General features: G+C 44.6%; 1 protein-coding gene across 1 annotated transcript in view; it reads left to right on the forward strand.

The window, feature by feature from the left end:
- The first annotated feature begins 4,425 nt into the window (after positions 1–4,425).
- LOC103731944 (protocadherin Fat 4-like) overlaps positions 4,426–22,796 on the forward strand; it is a 165,277-nt gene continuing 146,906 nt past the window's right edge. Inside the window, 1 exon segment of the mRNA XM_008830446.3 lies at positions 4,426–10,816. Coding sequence (XP_008828668.1) covers positions 5,642–10,816 — 5,175 coding nt within the window. The 5' untranslated portion in view covers positions 4,426–5,641.

The following is a 22,796-nucleotide window of genomic DNA, read 5'->3' on the forward strand; positions in this document are numbered from 1 at the left end:
GCAGGCTTTATATTGAGGTCTTTGATCCATTTGGAATTTACTTTTGTGCAGGGTGAAAAATAGGGGTTATTGCATTGTGATCTGATAGAATGCGTGGAATTATTTCAGTCTTTTTGTATTTGTTGAGATTTGTTTTGTGCCCCAGTATATGGTTGATTTTGGAGAAGGTTCCATGGGGTGCCGAGTAGAAAGTATGTCCTTTGGTGCTTGGGTGGAATACTCGGTAGATGTCTGTTAAGTTCATTTGATATATGGTATTGTTTAATTCAGATGTCTCTCTGTTAACTCTCTGCCCTGTTGACCTATATAATGGAGACAGTGGGGTATTGAAGTCCCCTACTATTAATGAGTTGGGATTAATTTGGGTCTTAAAGTCCTGTAGTATTTTTACGAAGTTGGGTGCATCAGAGTTTGATGCATATATGTTCATGACTGTAATATCTTCTTGGTTTATTGTTCCTTTGATTAGAATGAAGTGGCCCTCTTTATCTCTTCTAATTAGTTTTAGTTTAAAGTCCATTTTGTCAATTATTAGAATTGTGATGCCTGCTTTTTTTCTTAGTACCAATTGCTTGGTATATATTTTTTTCCATCCTTTCACCTTAAGGTAGTGCCTATTCTTGAAAGTGAGATGAGTTTCTTGCAGACAACAAAAAGATGAATTTTGTTCTTAATCCATTCACCTAGTCTGTGTCTTTGGCTGGGGAGTTCAGTCAGTTGATATTTAAAGGTATTAATGAAAGATGTGTTTTGAATCCTGTCATTTTTATTTGGGATGGTGTTGCCCACAGTTAGGGTGGGTCTTCTCACCTCAGTTAACCCAATTTAGAAACTCTTTCACAGGCATGCCCAGAGACTTCTCTCCTAGGTGACTCTAGGTACTTTTAAGTTGACAATCAATATTAACCATTGAAGACTGGGATATGGAGGAAAAAAACATACAGGCAGGGAGAAGAAAAGGGGAGAGGGAGGTCAGAGTGGAAAAGGAAGAAGGGAAGAGAACTCTGTCCAGTGGAGTAACCTGCTGATGCACTAGGAGCTGAAGAGTATGGTTCACCTGATCATCACTTGGGGTCTCAAACCTAGAAAAATTAACACATTAAAATAATGACAAAAACATGTACAGCATACAGAGCATAGTAGGATACCATAAATCACTTGGTTCAGTAGATGCTATAAGCTCAAGTTGAGTTTTGTTCCCTTGCTCCTCTCTATGCTTGGTCACACATGTGTGTTCCTGCCACCTAGTGAGATGGGGATAGCTTATCCCTGAGAAGTATCTAACTTCATTTTTATTAAAACTCTGACTGAACCACAAATTTTCATAAATAAGCTTTTGGTGGAATAAAATATGTTAAAATATGTTAGCTTTTTGAAACACAATGAAAATGTGTAAGTAGAAATGATTTTTACATTACCCAGCAATTGATAGCTCCATTATGATATTATGACATCTAGTTATTAATATTTCATGAATTTTAAGTATTTTGTGTATAAATGACATTTACATGTTTTTCCACTTATTTGGTAAGAATATTTATGGGTGTATTTATTATTATTATTATTATTATTATTATTATTATTACTATTGGTTTTTTTGAGATAGGTTCTCCCTGTAGCCCCACCTGTCCTGGAATTTGCTTTGTACACCACGCTGGCCTTGGTTTGCCTGTGCTGGGATTAAAGGCATGAGCCACTATATTTGGTTCATCTATTTACTTTTGTGTGATATGTGTGAGTGTGTGCATGCAGGAACATGTAAGGCTATCAGAGAACAACCTTTGTCTGTCTGTCTGTCCTTGCTTACAGGCTTGTTTGAGACATGGCCCCTCTCTTGTGAGTTCCTAGGACTAGATGGTTCAGGGTGTCCATGGATTCTCTTCATCCTTGTTTTGCCTAATCTCCTGGTAGGGAGCACTAGGATTACAGTCACTTGTGTCTGGCTTCTCTGTGGGCTATGGGGATTGATCTCAGGTTGTCAGGTTTACCCACTGAGCCATCTCCCCAGGAAAGGAAAAAAAAAAAATTATCATGTACCATATTACCACAGTTCTAAAAATCTAAGACAGAAAATGAAAATAAAATATAATTAAAGCTCCATTTCTTGTTTTATTAAAAAAGATTCTCTATATTTAGTTTAAATTACGTGCTGCATGTGCAAATTGCAATTTTCTGTGGATTCATCTATAAATTGAGTACATCACATCATTGGAAGGCTGGTCATGTAAGTAACCATTCTGTTACCTAGATAATTTTTGGCAATCCTTTCTTGGGATTATCAAAAAAATATCTTATGGGCTGAATAAGACCATAAAATGTTGCTTTATTTTATAAAACTAAAAACATACACTTGTTTTTCAAATTAAACTCTCCCTCTAAACAGAATGAAAATTTAAATTACCCATTTAAATTTCCTCATAAGTGATGCTAATTTCATCCTATGTGATTTTGCATGTTCTCCAAACAAATTCACAAAACAACAAAAGCCCAGCACGTATCACCATTTTTGTCCTTGTGATTTCTTTCTATCACTTTGTACCAGAATGATAGAAATATGGTGAACTACCAAACAAAACAGAATTACATATATTTTTTTAACTCTCTCGCTTGCTCTCTCTCTTCAATAGCCATGATTTGTAGTGATTTTGACTCAATCAATCTATAGATTTTTTCTTGGCTGAATTTCACCAAAATAATGACATGGTCAGCTGTTAGCAATGATAAAATAATTTGAGAAAATGAATGAAAACGTTTCTTTATTTTTTTTCCTTCAGTTTTCTAGCCTAAAAACTGCAGAGATAGTGACCTAACTTTGTCTGGAATCCACCCAGTATGTTCCAGTGGAGGTTGCCACTGAAGTGAGTGGTCTAACGTAAACAAAGGAATTCGGAACAGTTTTAGGCTCCCAACCTCCCTCAGCTCGGGTTACAGGCAGTCCGAATCCTCAGGACTTGAATGTGTTGTCTACAACGTAGCTCTTCATTGTTTTCCAATCTTACATTAGGAAAGACAGTAGGAGATTCTTTCAGATCATTTTCTTTGCCCCTATCCCTTGGCAAGAAGGAGGAATTAGCTTTGTAACCCGATCCTCCGGTCTCTGCATTTAATTTAAAGCCAGAAATCCTGGGGTAAACTTGCAAGATTGACAGTAACCAGCAGAGGGCAGTGTTGACCCATGCCTGAACTACCTAGAGGTGCAGAAAGTTTTGGGTTTGGAGGGGTTCCCGTGGCAAAATTGTATGACATATGCCCTATATTTGCATTGTTTGGCTGAAATTCATAATTTGTAAGTTGGTTCCCTTAAAGGGGAAAATTACTGACCTGATTCCTCGTCACTTTTTCTTTTAAAGAAGCCGTGCGCGCCATCACACAAATGAGCCGCGGTGACCGCAGAGGAATTAATTAATTCATACGAGTGCAGTCCGTGGTATGTAGCACTTTAAAAATTAAATTTAAACTTCATTTCATTTATTTCTATTTTCTCATAGATATTCTTCCCCCAGGCCAAAAACAAAACCAAACTTTATTAGATTTCCTTTGGCTAGAAAATGTCGAGGGGGAAATGCCCCACCAGGGATCAAAATTCCAAACTGAGTCTGTAAGAGGAAAAGATCTCTCCTGGCAGAAGGCTGCCATTGTTAGCATTGAAAACCTATGGGTTGTCTGTGGACACTCGGAGTCCTTCTGGGAGGCTAACCATGCACATCGGGGCCTGCCCGCCCCTCTTTTTCTTTAGGAAGTTGAGAGCACCGGGCACCTAAGCCATAGTGTCACCTGGACCCAGGGACAGGGACAAGCAGGCGCAGGTGGAGGGCGCGGGGAAGGTTTGGGATTCTGTGGGATCGCCCTGGACATCCAGCACCTCATTCCTTGCTATGAACAGCCAGGGCAGGAAACAGTTAAAGCGAAGCAGCGCCGCGCATTCCCAGACAGGCTTTGCTTAATCCTTCCTCCCAGCGTTAACAGACCCTCGCACCCCTCCCCCCGCCCCCCGCCTTTCTTTTATTTCCCTCGGCCCCCTTCCCCCCCTTGAGTTATTACTAGTCTAACAATCTAACCTGACCCCACCCCCATCTATTCGGAGGTTGCTTTTTGATGGGATTGCATTGACGTCGGCCAAATTGGGACCAAAGGGGGGGGCGGATTAAATAAATAAAAAGGAGTTGGGGGGTGGTCACCCCTTCTTAGCGCCTCCGCCTCGCTGGGCTCGCCCACCGCCCGCCCACAGTCTCGGGAGGCCGTGGTGATGAGCGTCGCCACTAGCCAGTGGCGGCCGGGAGGCGAAGGCCAGGGAGGGGGACGCCAGGCGGGGCGGCCCGGGCTGGGGCCCAATGGGCTGGGTCGAGGGAGGGCCAGCGGGTGACAGGACCCGGAGCCGGGGGAGTGGCGACCCACTAAAGTGCAGGGAGCACAGAGAGGAGAGCAAAGTTTCTGAGTCCTGCTCCCGATCGCGGTCAGCCCTCCCCCTGTGTGTGCGCGCGTGTGTGCGCGCGTGTGTGCGTGTGTGCGCGCAGCGGGGAAGGGGCGGGGAGACTGCAAGCGACCCGGAGAGGCTGCCGGGGGACTCGCCGGGCGGCAGCTCGGCGGTGCCACCTCCGAGCCCAGGGCGGCCTGGAGCGCGCCCATCCGGTGCCCTGTGCAACTGTCCCGCACTGCCGCGTCCCGGTCACCACGGGGTCGGCGAGAAAGACCCACCCGCCCCAAACATAAAGCCTGGAGGATTACAAAGTGAAACTGACCCGGGACAATAAAAGCAAAGATTCCAGGGCAGGGGCGAGGCGCGTTCGGGGGCGCTGGTGCCCTCCACGGCCCGAGGAAGCGTCCCTGGCATGGTGAGGGGAGGGGACTCCGGGTTAGCGCGCTGCTGCTGCTGCCCGACCCCCGCAACGCAGAAGAGGAAGGGGGACCCGCGCTCGGTGGATGTACAAATGATGCCTGGGCGGAGGTGAAGGATGCGGAGGAGAGCCAGCGGCCGCCTGGGCGGGACCTCGGGCTCCAAGCCGCAGTCGGCACAGTGGCAGCCCTCGGTGGCCTGGAGGGGACGGAACTGAAAGCTGCGGGAGCCGCGGTGGGGACGCGGTGCCCCGGCTGCCTCTGAGGCCACGGAAGCTCAATTCGGGGACTAACGTCCTGCTTCCCCGAAGCGATACTGGAGAAAAGTCCGCATCACCAGCCTCGGGTTTTCCTGGAGTCCCCACTTGGTCCCCGGGGCTCAGGGGCGCTGCCACTTTGGCTCTACCCTCCTCGGAGTCTCCACTCCGGGTAAGTTTTAAAGTTTTCGGGGAGACCTGCCTGCTCTGAGTGACTCCTCATATCCCCAAAGTCCAGGCCGCCTCTCCCGGCCGGCTGCGCTCAGACCTGGGATTCCAATTAAAGTGACTGGGACTCTCAGGAGGTCTGTGGACTTTCGCAGCAGAGCCCGGGGATGCCCGGCTGCAGGTCGCCTCAGCCTCTCCTCCACTGCGCGTCTCACCGGCCACCTGGAGCCTTTCCCTGCACTTCTGACCCTTGCTGAGTCCCCTGAACAGCAGGGGTCTCTGGCGGAGCTAGTATTTTATTGGCGCCAATTAACCCTTGTATAGCTCATTCAGTTTCCTTCACCTTGCTTCTCTTCCTCCGGCGGTTCCCAGAAGCCAGGACCATGAACTTGGCCACAGACCCGGCTCCTGGCCGCCGGTGGCTCCCCCTGAGCTCTCCATCAGTGAGCCAGCTCCTGCGAGTCTGCGGGCTGCTAACGCTGCTCCCGGGATTCGGTCGGGTCCACGCCGCGGAGCAGCGCCAGGTGTTCCAGGTCCTGGAAGAGCAGCCTCCCGGGACTCTGGTAGGCACCATCCCCACGCGTCCAGGCTTCACCTACCGGCTTAGCGAAAGCCACGCCCTGTTCTCTATAAACAGCAGCACCGGAGCACTGTACACCACCGCCACTATCGACCGCGAGAGCCTGCCCAGCGACGTGGTCAACCTGGTGGTTCTCTCCAGTGCGCCCACCTACCCGACCGAAGTGCGCGTGCTGGTGCGGGACCTGAACGACAACGCCCCGGTTTTCCCAGACCCCTCGATCGTGGTCACCTTCAAGGAGGACAGTAGCAGCGGGCGTCAGGTCATCCTGGACACCGCCACGGACTCGGACATCGGCTCTAACGGCGTGGACCACCGCTCCTACCGCATCGTCCGCGGCAATGAGGCTGGCCGCTTCCGCCTGGACATCACCTTGAACCCCAGCGGGGAGGGCGCATTCCTGCATCTGGTGTCCAAGGGAGGGCTAGACCGGGAGGTCACGCCGCAGTACCAACTCCTGGTGGAGGTGGAGGACAAGGGTGAGCCGAAGCGGCGGGGCTACCTGCAGGTCAACGTCACGGTGCAGGACATTAACGACAATCCTCCGGTTTTTGGCAGTTCCCACTACCAGGCGGGGGTGCCTGAGGACGCGGCTGTGGGCTCCAGCGTCCTGCAGGTGGCGGCGGCGGACGCAGATGAAGGCACCAATGCGGACATCCATTATCGACTGCAGGACGAAGGGACCCCCTTCCAGATGGACCCAGAGACCGGGCTTATCACGGTGCGCGAGCCCCTAGACTTCGAGGCCCGGCGACAGTACTCGCTGACTGTGCAGGCCGTGGACCGGGGCGTGCCCTCGCTCACTGGGCGCGCTGAAGCGCTCATTCAGCTTCGGGACGTCAACGACAACGATCCGGTGGTGAAGTTCCGCTACTTCCCCGCCACCTCGCGCTATGCCTCGGTGGATGAGAATGCGCAGGTGGGCACTGTGGTGGCTCTGCTCACAGTGACTGACGCAGACTCCCCCGCGGCCAACGGGAATATCTCGGTGCAGATTCTCGGGGGCAATGAGCAGCGTCACTTTGAGGTACAGAGGAGCAAAGTACCCAATCTGAGCCTCATCAAGGTGGCCAGCGCCCTGGACCGCGAGCGCATTCCTTCCTACAACCTCACTGTGTCCGTATCGGACAACGCTGGGGCGCCCCCTACAGGCGAGTTTCAGGCGCGCTCCTCCGTGGCCAGTCTGGTGATTTTTGTCAATGACATTAATGATCACCCTCCAGTCTTTGCGCAGCAAGTGTACAGAGTGAACCTGAGTGAGGAGGCACCTCCGGGAAGCTACGTGAGTGGGGTTTCTGCCACTGATGGAGACTCTGGTCTTAATGCTAACCTGCGTTACAGCATCGTCTCTGGTAATGGACTGGGCTGGTTCCATATTAGTGAACACAGCGGCCTGGTGACCACCGGGGCTTCTGGGGGCCTTGACCGTGAACTTGCTTCTCAGATTGTACTGAACATAAGTGCCCGAGACCAAGGAGTGCACCCCAAGGTGTCCTATGCCCAGCTTGTGGTCACTGTCTTGGATGTCAATGATGAGCAGCCAGTGTTTAGTCAGCCGGAAGGCTATGGTGTGTCTGTGGTTGAGAACGCTCCCACTGGGACTGAGCTGTTAGTTCTTGGAGCAACTGATGGGGATTTGGGTGACAATGGGACAGTAAGATTCTCCCTGCAAGAAGCTGAGAGTGACGGGAGGCTCTTCCGCCTGGACCCAGTCTCTGGGAGGCTGAGTACTGTCTCCTCCCTGGACAGAGAGGAGCAAGCCTTCTACTCCTTGGTGATTCTGGCTACAGACCTTGGCTCCCCTCCCCAGTCATCCACAGCTCGTGTGAATGTCAGTCTTCTGGATATAAATGACAATAGCCCTGTGTTCTACCCAGTCCAATACTTTGCTCATATTCAGGAGAATGAGCCTGGAGGTAGCTACGTCACCACAGTGTCCGCCACTGACCCAGACATGGGTCCCAATGGAACAGTCAAGTACAGTATATCAGCTGGGGACAGGTCTCGGTTTCAGATCAATGGTCACAGTGGGGTCATTTCTACAAGAATGGCTCTAGATAGAGAAGAGAAAACAGCCTACCAGCTACAAGTAGTGGCTACCGATGGGGGCAATTTACAATCTCCCAACCAGGCCATAGTAACAGTCACAGTGTTGGACACACAAGACAACCCACCGGTGTTCAGCCAGGCTGCCTACAGCTTCGTGGTCTTTGAGAACGTGGCTCTGGGATACCATGTGGGCAGTGTGTCTGCATCTACCATGGACCTCAATGCCAACATCAGTTATCTCATTACCACTGGGGACCAGAGAGGTATGTTTTCTATGAATCCAGTCACAGGGAAGCTGACCACAGCAAGTATGATTGACAGGGAAGAGCAGTCCTTTTATCAGCTGAAAGTAGTGGCCAGTGGGGGTGCAGTGACAGGAGACACGGTGGTTAACATAACGGTTAAAGATCTGAATGATAATGCTCCTCACTTCCCACAGGCGGTGGAGAGCATAAATGCTGTGGAGAACTGGCAGGCAGGGCACAGCATCTTTCAGGCCAAAGCTGTGGACCCTGATGAAGGTATCAATGGTAGGGTACTCTATAGTCTAAGGCAGAACCCCAAGAACTTGTTTGCTATTAATGAACAGAATGGTAATATTAGTCTGCTGGGTCCCCTGGATGTCCATGCTGGCTCCTACCAGGTAGAAATCTTGGCCTCTGATATGGGTGTTCCCCAGCTTTCCTCCAGCGTCATCTTAACTGTTTATGTCCATGATGTGAATGACAACCCACCGGTGTTTGACCAGATCTCCTATGAGGTCACCCTTTCTGAGTCGGAACCTGTGAATTCTCGATTCTTTAAAGTGCAAGCTTTTGATAAAGACTCGGGTGCAAATGGGGAGATAGCATACACCATTGCTAATGGGAACACAGGGGACGCCTTCGGCATATTCCCAGATGGCCAGCTATACATAAAGAGTGAAATGGACCGTGAACTTCAGGACAGATACGTTTTACTGGTTGTTGCCTCTGACCGAGCAGTGGAACCCCTTAGTGCCACTGTAAATGTCACTGTGATTCTAGAAGACGTCAATGACAACAGACCTTTGTTTAACAGCACCAATTACACATTTTACTTTGAAGAGGAACAGAGAGCTGGGTCATTTGTAGGCAAAGTAAATGCTGCCGATAGAGACCTCGGGCCAAATGGGGAAGTGAGGTATGCTCTTGAGATGGTGCAGCCAGATTTTGAGTTGCATGCCGTCTCTGGGGAAATTAGGAGCACCCATCAGTTTGATAGAGAGTCACTTATGAGGAGGAGAGGGACTGCAGTGTTTAGCTTTACAGTGATAGCCACAGATCAGGGCCTCCCGCAGCCCCTCAAGGATCAGGCCACCGTGCACGTGTTCATGAAGGACATCAATGACAATGCTCCCAAGTTTTTAAAAGACTTTTACCAAGCTACAATATCAGAGACAGCAACCAATTTGACCCAGGTCTTAAGAGTGTCTGCCTCAGACGTGGATGAAGGGAGCAATGGTCTCATTCATTATTCTATTGTCAAAGGCAACGAAGAGAGACAGTTTGCTGTTGATAGTGCCTCTGGTCAGGTGACACTCATAGGCAAGTTAGACTATGAAGCGACCCCCACCTATTCTCTGGTCATCCAGGCAGTGGACTCAGGTACTGTACCCCTCAATTCTACCTGTACCTTAAATATTGATGTTTTGGATGAAAATGACAATAGCCCCTCTTTCCCAAAGTCAACACTATTTGTGGATGTTTTGGAAAACATGAGAATAGGTGAACTCGTGTCCTCTGTCACTGCGACTGATTCTGACTCAGGTGACAATGCTGATTTACACTACACTATCACAGGATCAAACAATCATGGGACTTTCAGCATTAGTCCAAACACTGGGAGTATCTTTCTGGCCAAAAAGTTGGACTTTGAAACTCAGTCTTTGTACAAACTAAATATAACAGCAAAGGACCAAGGGCGCCCTCCTCGGTCATCCACAATGTCAGTAGTGATCCAGGTGAGGGATTTTAATGACAACCCTCCTAGCTTTCCTCCAGGAGACATATTCAAGTCTATCGTGGAAAACATCCCCGTTGGTTCGTCTGTCGTTTCTGTGACTGCTCATGACCCAGATGCAGACATCAACGGGCAGCTCTCCTATGCCATCATCCAGCAGGTGCCCCGAGGGAACCACTTCAGCATAGATGAGGTCAAAGGCACCATCTACACCAGCGCTGAAATTGACCGAGAATTTGCCAATTTGTTTGAGTTAACTGTCAAAGCCAATGACCAAGCTGTGCCAATAGAAACCAGGAGGTATGCCTTGAAAAACGTGACCATTCTGGTGACAGACCTCAATGACAATGTCCCAGTGTTTATATCACAAAATGCCCTGGCAGCAGATCCTTCAGCCATGATTGGTTCTGTCCTGACCACCATCATGGCTGCAGACCCAGATGAAGGTGCCAATGGTGAGGTAGAGTACGAGATAGTCAATGGGGACACAGACACCTTCACTGTGGATAGATACAGTGGAGACCTGCGTGTGACTTCTGCATTGGTGCCTTCACAACTCATCTATAACCTCATAGTGTCAGCCACAGACCTGGGCCCTGAGAGGAGGAAGTCAACCACTGAGTTGACTGTCATCCTCCAGGGCCTGGATGGGCCTGTTTTCACTCAGCCCAAATATATAACCATCTTGAAGGAAGGGGAGCCCATTGGTACCAATGTCATATCGATAGAAGCAGCCAGCTCCAGAGGGTCTGAGGCCCCAGTGGAGTACTACATTGTTTCTGTTCGATGTGAGGAAAAGACTGTTGGACGCCTCTTTACCATTGGACGGCAGACTGGTGTCATTCAGACTGCAGCCATCTTGGACCGAGAACAAGGAGCATGCCTGTACCTGGTGGATGTTTATGCCATAGAAAAGTCATCTGCTTTTCCCAGGACACAGAGAGCAGAGGTATTCCTTTATCATTTGCTATCTGTGGGCTTTTTATAAATGTCATTGTCTTTATACTTATTCTCTATGATTTAAGAGCGTTTTAATTGCTATTTTTATAAACAGGACCAGTTCAAAATTGTCATGTCATGAACACCGATAGAAAGTTTCTGAAAATGCAGCTTTAATCTGGGTTACCAGGAATAATAAACTTTTTTGTATTTACTTTCGTGTCTGTTTCACAGCAGTCACATGTGTAAGAATAATGACACACCCTTAGCCATTTCCAGACGTGATTAAAGCCCATTTGTCTGAGTGGAGCCACTGAACCAACCTAAGTTTGTCTCAGTAAGAAGATAATCCAGAAGATAGGCAGTCTCAGAGTCAAGAAACCCCTAATCCAAAGAGAGCTTTGTTAGAACCCTGTGTGGCAGAAACCTTCTGAGCTGGGTGACAATGGAGCCCCAGTGGCAGTTTATATCAGAGCAGTGTTAACTTCCCAGTCCCTAGCAAGCTCCACAGATTATCTATGGACAGTGAGTAATTTCAATGTGCTGAGCCAAGTTTGAGGAGATTTTTGATTGCCTCTGCCAGTACAGTTTAAGTACTATCTACTGACTTCCTTTAAATTAATGTAGATAGAGTACTGTGAATGGTCAGAGAGTCCACACTGGCTCTTGAGACAGAACTGTGTTGTTTGATACCATGGTGTAGGCACTTGTGTCAGTAGGCAGGTAAGAACTTGATACTCTGTAGCATTAAAATACAGTCCCAGATTTGGGCTCTCCAAGGTGAATCCTGAGTTACTACCTCCACCTGTCCTATTTCACCCATAACCTTTTCTCAATTGAACTCCTCTCAGTGAATTGATACAGTTGCATTCTGGAAAGCTCCTTTGATGTTTTCTAAGTTCTTGCTCCCTTTCCCTTACTCTCCTCAGAGACAGTCTAGCATTTGTCATTCATCCAAAAACTCAAAATATCAAATGTGGTTTGTGATACTCGGCAGAGATCCCAACACAGCATGCTGGAGAAATTGAGACTTCTGCATCTTCCCTTGCTTTTTTCTCTTTTGGAATGCTCTTTATTTTTTAATGCTCTTTCATTACTAATGTCTTTTGAAAGTCTCTGGGATTTTGTTTTCATGATACGTAGTGTATGCATCCTATGGATGGAGTAGTCATGGCTTAGAGGGCATTAGAGATGATTAGAAATACGGTTCCCAATAGAGATATAATTGTAAGTGGATTTCAGTTTATCTTGTATACCTACTCTGAATTCTTGATGGGAAAATTGCCCCCCTTTCACCTACTTATTTCTTTAAAGATTTTAGCATCAGAACTCTTTGGTTAGGCTCAGGGTCATGATTTATCTATAACTTTTTTTTGATTCGAGGCTTCTTTCCTAATCACAACCCTGTCTCTCACTTTCTTCTCCGTAATTATTTCTCAGATGAAGAGCTTTGATTAGTTTGAAAATCAAAATATTTTCTGAAGGCAGGCAATTAAGTCTCTTTAGGTAATGAATGCATTTGTTAAACAGATAATATTATTAGGTGTTTAGTTCAGGGAACTATTTTTTTCAGAAGTGTGGAGCATGAGAAGAGATGCTTGTTATTGTTAGAGATTCTTTATGCTTTGTGACTTTCTCAAGGTGCTGAAGTTGCCTTGGTATAAATATAAAAAATATTATTAAAAATAGCCAAATCACTGCCACAGACATTAAGATTAAAAATAATAATTATAAATAACTTTTGTCAGGAATGAGGAATGGCATGCCCATGGTGCCTTTAACTTCAAGAAACATCAGTATGAAAAGTGATCATTGACTTCCTGTACTCTCTGCCTTTAAAAAGAGGAGAATTCAATCCAATGAGTGTGTGTGTGCCCTGTGTGTATACCAAAGTGCTGAAATTGCAAACCAACTTTGAGTTCCCAAGCTTCAGCCACTCCTGAAATTAAAAACAAATGTTTTTCCCCCCAAAAGAATATTGAAAGCAGTAGTTAGGAGCTGAAATTTCATATTATTATTGGTTGTATCGTTCCCATATATACAATAAACTACTTTTTTCCTTTTGCTCAGTTAATGTACTGTGATTCTACATAAAGAAGTTAGAAAGTTTTGATGTCATATGTGCCTTTTAAATTGTTTGTTTCCAAGTTCAAACTGTCCCATGTATTTTTGAAATTTTCTTCCTAGGAATCTGGCTTGCTTGGTTGGGTTCAGCAGGTCCTGGCTGATCACATTCCATGCACAGTCAGATGGTCACAGGTAAAAGATGGACTGAGACCTGCATTCTTTTTCTAGCTCTGGTACTTGGGATGGGGATTTGTCTAGAGGACACATTCCTTTATTCAACCTGTCAGAGCCAAAGATTTGGCGTGAGCAGGAATGCCTCTGACGGCTGTCTCATGGCTTACAAAATTGATTTCTCTTTTATTTTGTCTCCCTGTATTCTCAGGAGAGATCACAGTCTTGATTATGTGAGAGCAGCTCCCATAAAGTTTGTGTCATTTTTCTAAATACAACAAAATATAGAGATGTAGTATGGAAATTAGTTAATAAATATCTGAACTTTCAAAAATTCTGTTTTATATAGGATGTGGCTTGGAGTGTTGGCTGGACCCCATGGTGACCAGAGACTTTGTTTCATTAGTCTTTGTAATTTAAGAGCCTTATTAGGTGGTATACAGCAGGTGTTCCAAACTGTCTGCTGCTAAGTAACATGGGAGAATTAAGACAAGAACAGGCCTCTATGCCTGAGGAAGAAATCAACAAGAAAAGCTGGGGAAAGGGAGATTTTTAGTAAAGTTGACTCCACTCATTAATTAACCTAAGGATAGACCATAGTAATTATCCCTGCTCTACAAATGAAATGAGGATTGTCAGAAACTCAGAAAATAAAGAAGTAAGCAGGTGTCCTGACATAGGGGTTCCCGTGGAAGTGGAAGGAGGGGTGCAGTCCACCTCAGGTCACAGAAGTGCTTCTAAGCCATGGCTGTCAGGACTCCTTTATACTCCTGGGAAATACTGCAATGGCCTTTAAATTAGGTAAGCCTTAGCTATTTTCATTTACTAGTTTTAAGAATGAAATGGGAAAATATAGGCTATTAATTTTAACATAATATTAACATTGTGTTAAGCATAGAATTTTTGTTTTGTTTAGAGACTTTATGTGTTCAAACCTGAAAATTTGGTGATAGCGATGTTGTATTACATTTGAAAATCTCTTTGACATTGATTTACGGAATGCAGCTGGGTTCTCAAACCTTTTTTCTAGTCTATTGCAATGTGAGGCTTTGTTTTTCAGTTAAAATATGTGAGAAGAATCCATTGTCTCATAGATAGATGGAGTAGGGAAGTGGAAAAATACTTTTTGTTTGGTCCCCTCTTCAGATAACCATTGATATTATCTCTCCACAAAGGACAGTGCCAAGGAACTTACTGGCAACATAGAGCAGGAAATTCTATCAGCAAATTTTTCATACTTTGTTAAATGAAAGTCCATGACCTATCTTCTATTCCAAATGGCTCTTTTCCCTGTTCATGACTTAGGGCTATAAGCCATTTGTAATTCAGAAAATATTGGTAAAAAATGATGGAGACATTGTCACAGAAGACTTTTTGGCAGTTTATTTTGTGAACTGCTAAAGAATAATGCATGATTTTTTTTAAATGATGGACAGTCTCACATTTTGAACAACATGTGTGTGTTTGTGTGTTCATATGCATGCATGTGTGTGTCTTGATTTTGATATAGCTGAACCTTGCTAATGTGTCAATCTATTCCCTCACATAGCTATTTCTGTGAAAAGAGGTCATAATATCCATTCTCTTTACATTTTTCACAAACAGAACATATCATTAGCACTTATGGTTGCCTTGCTATGTACTAAGTCTCGGGAAGTGTGTTCCTCCTAACAGTAGTGATGTAGTTTTGACCCATATCTGACCATCTGCCTACAAGTACTTCAGATTCCATGGTCCCCCTCTGAATTTTCCGTCTTTGCCGTCAACTCTTTCAGGTTGCATGTGTGAGTGAGAGGCACACAGATCATGGGAGCACTGGCGTTTTTGTGCCTGGCATATTTGACTTACCCTCAACCCCTCCAGGTTTGTCCATGGTGGGGTAGATGTCAGGATTTTTTTATTTTGATGGCCATACAGTGCCATTGTATATACGTATATCATGTGTTCTTTATCTGCCCAAACACTGATGGTCACTTGGATTGATTTCGTAGTCTGGCTACTAAGAACAGTGCTTCAATCAATATGTGTGTGGAGGTATCTTTTCATTCCTTTTGAATGTAAATCTAGTGATAGAGTCACTGCATTCTGTGTAGTTCTCTCTGTAAAGTTTTGAAATTGCCTCTATAGTATTTTCTGAGATGGGTCCTCTAGTGTAACATTGCCACTGCTGCCAGTTTTGATTGAATGGCTCTCAAAGGCTCTTGAATCAAAGATTTGGTTTTGAGATATGATGGGACTTGGAAGAGGTGGAACTTAATGTGTGGGTCTTAGTAGGAAGTGGTTAGGACCTTGGAGCATGCCCTTAAAGAGACTATGCCACCATTAAGTAGACTGTGGTCACCCAGTCATCCCTTCGTGTCTGTTTTCTGTCTCACAGTGTAGCCAGTTTGCTCCAACATGCCCTCCTGACCGAATTTGTTGTCTCACCAAAGACCCAACCAATGCATGAATACCACTGGCGTTTAGACTACTGTCTCGAAATTGTAATCCACAATAAGCTCTTTATTCTCATAAATTGATTATCACACTGATTTTGTTAGAGTAGTGGGAAACTGACTAACATACCAACTGATGGTGTGTGCCTGTTCTCTTTTTCTCCACCACCTTCCATGCTTATCTCCTGTTTAGATGATGGTCATTTTAACTGGAGGGCAGTGGTGTCTCATCTAGTTTTGGTTGTTTGCTTGGTGATCTTTGATGCTGAGCATTTCTACATAGATCTATTGACCATTTGCATGTCTTTTTCTGGAACCATCAGGCCTTCCAGCCATGATTTAAGCTCATTTCATTGTTATTTCAGTGTTAATAAATTCCTTTCATATGGTGAAAGTAACTCTTGGCTAGCTGCATTGTAAATGTGTTTTCCCAGTCTCCATGTTTTTCTCTTCACAGTGGAATTGTTTCTGTTATTCTGAAGCTTTTTAGTTTGACTTGTATTTGTCCATTTTTTCGGTCTGTACTTTTGAAATCCTAATCAACAAGTCCCTTGCAGGACCAGTATCTTGAAACAAAGTACATTAGGGGCTGTGTATTGGTTTCAGGTCTTCCATTCCAATCTTCAGTACATCATTACATGATGGTGATGAGGTGCAGTTCCATTCAGCATGTGAGCATCACGTTTTCCCATACCATTTAGTGTTGACTTTGTCTTTCCCCACTGTGAGTTCTTGGCACTGTTATTGAAAGTCAGTCCATCATTAATGTGTGAATTTCTCTCTAGATTCCCTGTTCTCTTTCGTTGTTCTGTTTTTATGACACTGTGTGCTGTTTGGGTTACAGAAAACTCTTTAACCGTATTGACTCTCTGTCTCATGGGGATGGCTAGAAAATATTCAAAATTTGAATTTTCTGGGCTGGTGAGATGACTCAGTGGTTGTGGTTGGTGCTCTTCTGAGGTTCAGTTCCCAGCACCCACATTGGGTGGCTCACAACTGCCTGTAACTCTAGCTCCAGAGGGTCAAGTGCCCTCTTTTGGCTTTCACAGGCATCTGCCACACATGTGCAGGCATACCTAGACATGTGTACACATAAATAAAAATAAAAAATGAATTTTTAAAATCCTGTTTTTAAAAATTTGGATCTTTACTTGTTAGCTCAGTCTTCACATTAGTGACTTATATTGCTAATTATTTTACCTGAAGTGTCAGGCTCCCTATGTTCATTAAAAATGAGCATAGTTTCTGTTAGCAGCTCTGCAGTAAAAATGCCTTCAACACACAGCTCCTCCAGCTCACAGCACAGTCTGATGATGTGTTCCTGGGACCCACAGTGGCTTTGGATGGAGCAGAGCAGTGGCTCCTAGTATTACACAGAACACTTTGGAGGCATTGAGACTGGAGTCTTCACTTAAAATGTACTTGATAACCGTACTTCATTTTAAAGAGAATTTTGCACTTTGTAAGTGAAATTGGGATTTTAGTTTTACTCTGAGTACCTAGCAGGGAAGAATACAGTTTCTTTTATTTTTTATTTTATGTGTATGAGTGTTTTGCTTGCATGTATGTTAAGTGTACTGTGTTGTGTAGTACCCGTGGAGGCCAGAAGAGGGTGTCAGATCCCTTGGAACTAGAGTTGCAGATGGTTGTTTATTGCCATGTAGGTGGTGGGAACCAAACCCAGATTCACTGCAAAAGCAGCCAAATGCTCTTACCATTGAGCCATTTCTCCAGCCCTAAAATTCCCATTTGTACATTTTTGTTGTTTGTTTTTTGAGAAAAGATTTTACTATGTTGCCCTTGCTGGTCTGGAACTTGCTATGTAGACCAGGCTGGCTTGGAACTCACAGAGATCCCTCTGCCTCTGCCTCTGGAGAGCTGGGATTAAAGGTGTGTACCACCTTGCCTGACCCACTTGCTTTTAAAGTACTTAGGAGTGACTTAAAACCAGGACTCTTACACTCCTTGCATCCACTATCAACACAATGAAAAGAGCACGCAAAATTTTATATTAGGATTATATGAGGATTTATGTTATTAGGATTATATGAGACTTTCATCTGCCTGGAGGTATATGGTCCACAGAGAAAGAAACAGTGGAGTATTACTGAGATTTTGACAATTATAGAGGGTGTCAGGGGGGAGAGTCACTAAAATATTACTATTATTACTTTTTAAATATTTTACTTATTATTATTTATGTGTATGAGTATATTGCCTGCATATATGTAAGTGCATGCATGTAAGTGCATGTATGTAAGTGTATGTATGTAAGTGCATCTGTGTCATGCAGTGCCCTTGTAGGTCAGAAGACATTGTCAGATCCCCTGGAACTGGAGTTATGGATGGCTGTTAGCTGCCATATGGGTGGTGGGAATCAAACCCAGGTCCTCTGTTAGAGCAATCAGAGCTCTTTGCTCTGAGTCATCTTTCCAGTCCTAGAAGTATTGCTTTAAAATTATGTTTAGAGGCTCACTTAACCCTGGCTCACAGGGTTAAGTGCTTACCGAGCAAGCGGTAAGATGTTACTTCAGATCTTCAGCACCCCATGTACAAAACCTGGCATGTGTCTGTAATCCCAGTTTCAGGGAGGCAGAGCTAGGTGGATTTCTGGGCTCTCTGGCCAGCCTAGTTGAATCAGCGAGTCCCAGATCAGCGACTCAAAAATAAGATGGTAAGTGATTGAGGAAAACACCTGATGTTGACTTCTGCCCTTCATGTATGAATTCAAATAAACGCCCACGTCACACGAATGCACGTGTGTACACACACACATACACACACTGCAATTTGTGTTTTCAGTTAAAAGAAAGGTTTTTACTCTGTAGATATGAGAATATATATAAATTTTAAATTATATGTCTGTAATCACAGCTCTCAGGAGTCTGGGGCAGGAAGAGTTCTTGTTGAAGGCCAGTCTTGGCAATGTAGTAGGATTCTGTTTCAACAGCTTGTTGCCTGCTGCAGTCAAGGTGGTTAGCAAGTCAGGGACATTCCTGCATCAGTTAGTGATGTTGTTCTGGACTTCAGGATGAAGGTATCAGAAAGCACTTCTGGAATAGAGATAGGCAAGAAAGAGAGAAAGAACTGGCTTCCAATGATGTGCTCAGGGGAGCAGCTGCCTGACTTTGCATTCCATAGCACTGTGCCATCGGCCAGCAGCTACTACAATTGAAAGTGAAGAATTTGGGTAGGGTCTTCCTCTTCTATGAGTTAATGATGAATTAGAGCAGGTGGCATATAAAGATTGTGTTAAAGAGAAAAATATGTTTCTGCTTCCTCTACTTGGAGGTTCTGACTGTTTCTTTAAAAGAGCTTAGGGGCTGGAGAGATGGGTCAGTGGTTAAGAGCACTGGCTCCTCTTGTAGAGGACCTAGGTTCGATTTCCAGCACCCACATGGTTGCTAACAACCTTGCCCTCTTCTGACCCATGGGCAGGGCACGATATGGGTGCACTTATGTACATGCAGGCAATATACTCATATACATGAAATTAAAAAATAATAAAATATTTTAAAAGCAGCTTAAATTCAGGTACAGTGGCACACACCTGTAATCCTAGCACTGGGGAAGTGGAGGCAGGAGGAGCAGGGGTTTAGGGCCTGCCTGGGCTAAATGAGACCCTGTCTCAATAAGCATGGCAAGGAAACAACAACAGCAAAAACAGCACCTACTAGTGCATGTCTATATTTCCAGAGTTCAGGAGGCTGAGGCAGGAGAGCTGTCCTGAGTTCAAGGCCAGCCTGAGCTACATAATAAAACTCTATCTCAAAAGAAGATTCCCTTAAAGAAGGCCCACACACCCTCACCCAGCAGCGATTACTTGCCAATAGTTTAGTGGCTAAGGTTGGGACCTCCTGTCCATTTTTGTGTGACTGAGTTTGTATGGGTCTTGTGCATGCTGTCACCATTGCTGTAAATTCATATTAACAAGTTCCCAGACACCTGGAAGATTCTGTTTCCTTATGATCACACACTACCCCTGGTTCTTGCAATCTTTCTGCCCCCTCTTCCGCGATGGTTCCTGAGCCATGGGTGGGTTATGTTTGAAATAGAAGTCCTTTCCAGGGACACAGTCTGCAGTTTATTATTCAATTTGGCCAGTTGTAAGCCTTCTGTGTTAATCGTCCTCTGTTGCCTCAGGAAGTTTTACTGGTGAGAGTTGAAAGATGCATTAGGAGTCTCTCTACCTCCTAGTCCACTATATTCTGTGAGCACATGTGTCACTTATGGCTGGACATCTTATAGACACTTATTCTCTGTGTTTGACCAGTTGTGGAACTCTGTGATAGTCTCCATCTGTTGCAAAAAGAAGCTTCTTTGATGAGTGGTGACAGATATACTTGTCTGTAAATATAAGAATCCATATTTAGCACATAGTAAGAAATTGCATTTTGTCTAGGGATATGACAGATGTAAGATTTTTTTCTAGTATCTATAACCACTCTAGTCATGTGTATTTGGCTATGTTTACAATAGCACACAGGAGCAAGATTTAAGTTCAAATAAATAGCTGTTGATTACCCTCAAGATAAAAGTGCCACTACTGTACCAATACAGTTTACTTTCCTAGTCGTTGTCATTATTGTGGTTATTAGACTTTAAAACTGGTGTTGGACTACTGATTGACTTTCTCTCTTAGCAACTTGCATAGTATTCTCTAAAACTATGAGAGCTAATCTTCAGGGAGGAGGTTTCCAGGTCTGATTGACTTATTTTTATTTTATGTGTATGAATATTTTGCACATATGTAAGTGCATCATGTGTGTGCAATGCCTGAGGAGGCCAGAAGAGTGCATCTGATCCCCTGGAACCAGAGTTTGAGGTTAAAATGATAGTCACTGTAAAATTTTACTGGCTAAGATTGCAACCCAATCTCTAGCCATCTTATAGAGTGTACAAAGGAGAGGGAGGCTACCCACACTTACTTTAGAGATAGTCTAGCAATATAGAAAACACACACACACACTCACACATACACATACCACAGGCACACATGCATACACACTTAGACATACACTCATATACATGCATACACACATAACTCACACATACATACATGCGCACACACATACGCACCCCCCCACACTCATATACTCACATAGACACATATACACTCACATGTGCACACTCAAGCACAAATATCCACACATTCATATCACACACATACATATTTTATAGCTTGCTATGAGGGAAAATGTTACTCAGTAGAGTTTATTAGTATTCTCCCACTTTCTCTAAAATACAGATGTATAGAAAACCATTGCACTAATGTTCTCTTACTTGACATCAACAGGTGTCAAACTATATTTTCTTCAAAACTATTATTTTTTATGCTTCAAAAGTATTGCTTTTAAGGGCTGGAGAGATGGCTCAGTGGTTAGGAGCAGTGAGTGTACTTGCAAAAGACTTGGGTTTGAATCCCAGTACCCAAACGGTGCTAACAACCATCTGTAACTCCAGTTCCAGGGGATCTGACGGCCTCTTCTGTCCTCCACGGGTATTGCACAACATGGGTGCACTTGCATACATGCACTTCCATACATACATACATGCAGGCATAACACTTATACACATAAAAATAAAAATAAACAAAATACTGTTTTTTTATACTTAAAAGTGTACTTTTAATAAAAGAAAAACTCTGGTATCTTCTTAGGTTATGACTTTCTTGAAAAGAAGCATGTGTTGTTACTTTAGGAAATCTTCAAAACAAGCAAAAAGCATGTGTCACCTGCACTCTTCACAAGAGGTTGGGGCTCCCTCTTGCTTAGCTTTCTACAGTGTAAAATTCTTTGTGTTTTACTCAGCCTGGGACCCTGCTCATATGAATCTATAGCAGTGGTGTCATCATACACCAGTCCCATGCAAACTCAAGCAGACAAAAACTCAGCACAGAACTGGGGAAGTGGGAAGCCGCTTATTCATGTGTGTGTGCATCTGTCTCATTCTGCAATGGATTTGAAGTTGGTGACAATAGTATCTATACAGTGAGAGCTGGGGAAGGCTGGCTAGTTTAATGGCTTGCAATACAAGCACCAGGACCTGAGATCAATTACTAGAACCCAGGAAAAAACTTTGGGTAGGTCTTCGTGTGTTTATAATCCCAGCACTGGGGAAGTGGGGAAAGGAGGGTCCCTAGACATCCTGCCCTGTAGTCTAGCCTAGTAGGTCAGCTCTAGGCCAATGAGAGATGTTGTCTCAAAAAATAAGGTTGAGAGCACATGAAGTTGACCTTTGATCTCCATAGGCATGTACACACACATGCATATTTATATGCCCACACATGCAAGTATCTATACAATGAAAGGATGCAGTAGTTAAAGGACTCTCTAGGAAGTAAAAACAAAAGTGGTTAAAAATGGTGCTGGGATAGAAAAGATTAGTATCTGAAAGCAGATACCAGGAAGCTGCTGGGTTAATATTTGGCTTTCCACAGGCTACATCAAACAGAGTCACCCCATAGGGCTGCATTGCCGTGTTCTAAAACCAAACCAACACAGAACACAGAGGGGAAAAAAAGGGTACAAAGATTTCCTAAGCTGAAGAAGAAATGGTCTCCCAGTTGCTCATAAACGGTTTCAGAATGATGTTTTTCTGAGTGGTATCACAGCTAGCTCAGCGACAGTTGTCAACCCCTCCTTGTGGTGTCTTTATTATAGACCTGTGAAACTATAAAAACGAGGTTCCTTATCGCTAGCTCATGAATGGAAAGAGATTCCCCAGTGGTCCACTGCTTTTGTGGGTGAATACTCTCTAGTCACAGGGCGAACGTTGCTGGTGGTGTTTTTCACGGAGCAGATCTCCAGGCCCTCCCAAGGGAATCTGAGTATGAGTATGGAGCTTTTCAACAAAATTGTAACTTAATCTATCAGGAGATGTTCTTAATTTCTAAAGCTTTAAGCAGTTGGTTAAAGTACTTGGCACAATCGCTAGCAATCTGTGGCCTAGATTGTTTCCATTTAGTAAGAAATGTTGTGAGATAACAGAACACACTATTGAAGTGATCAATGCTACTTTAAAGATGTGACATATTTTCAAACATTAAAAATGTATTAGAATAACTGTTACATCCTCACGTCCCTGGTGTAATCTCTGAACTACGAGAGTGAGGGGGCAGAGTGCTGGCCTGGGAAACTGATGATCAGGCCTTGCGTGCTAGCATGGTCTTTCAGGAAATGATGGCCAGAGACTGTAATAATGGTAGCCCTCTTGCAATGCAGGTTTGGGTGGCAGAGGTGTCCTGGGGGTGGAACTCTGTACTTCCCACTGTGTACCCATTGTTGACTCTGACCACGAGACTCCAGCAGGCCTATG

This window comes from Nannospalax galili, unplaced genomic scaffold (genome assembly GCF_000622305.1).
Source record: "Nannospalax galili isolate Female #2095 unplaced genomic scaffold, S.galili_v1.0 scaffold555, whole genome shotgun sequence".
Taxonomy (NCBI): Eukaryota; Metazoa; Chordata; class Mammalia; order Rodentia; family Spalacidae; genus Nannospalax; species Nannospalax galili.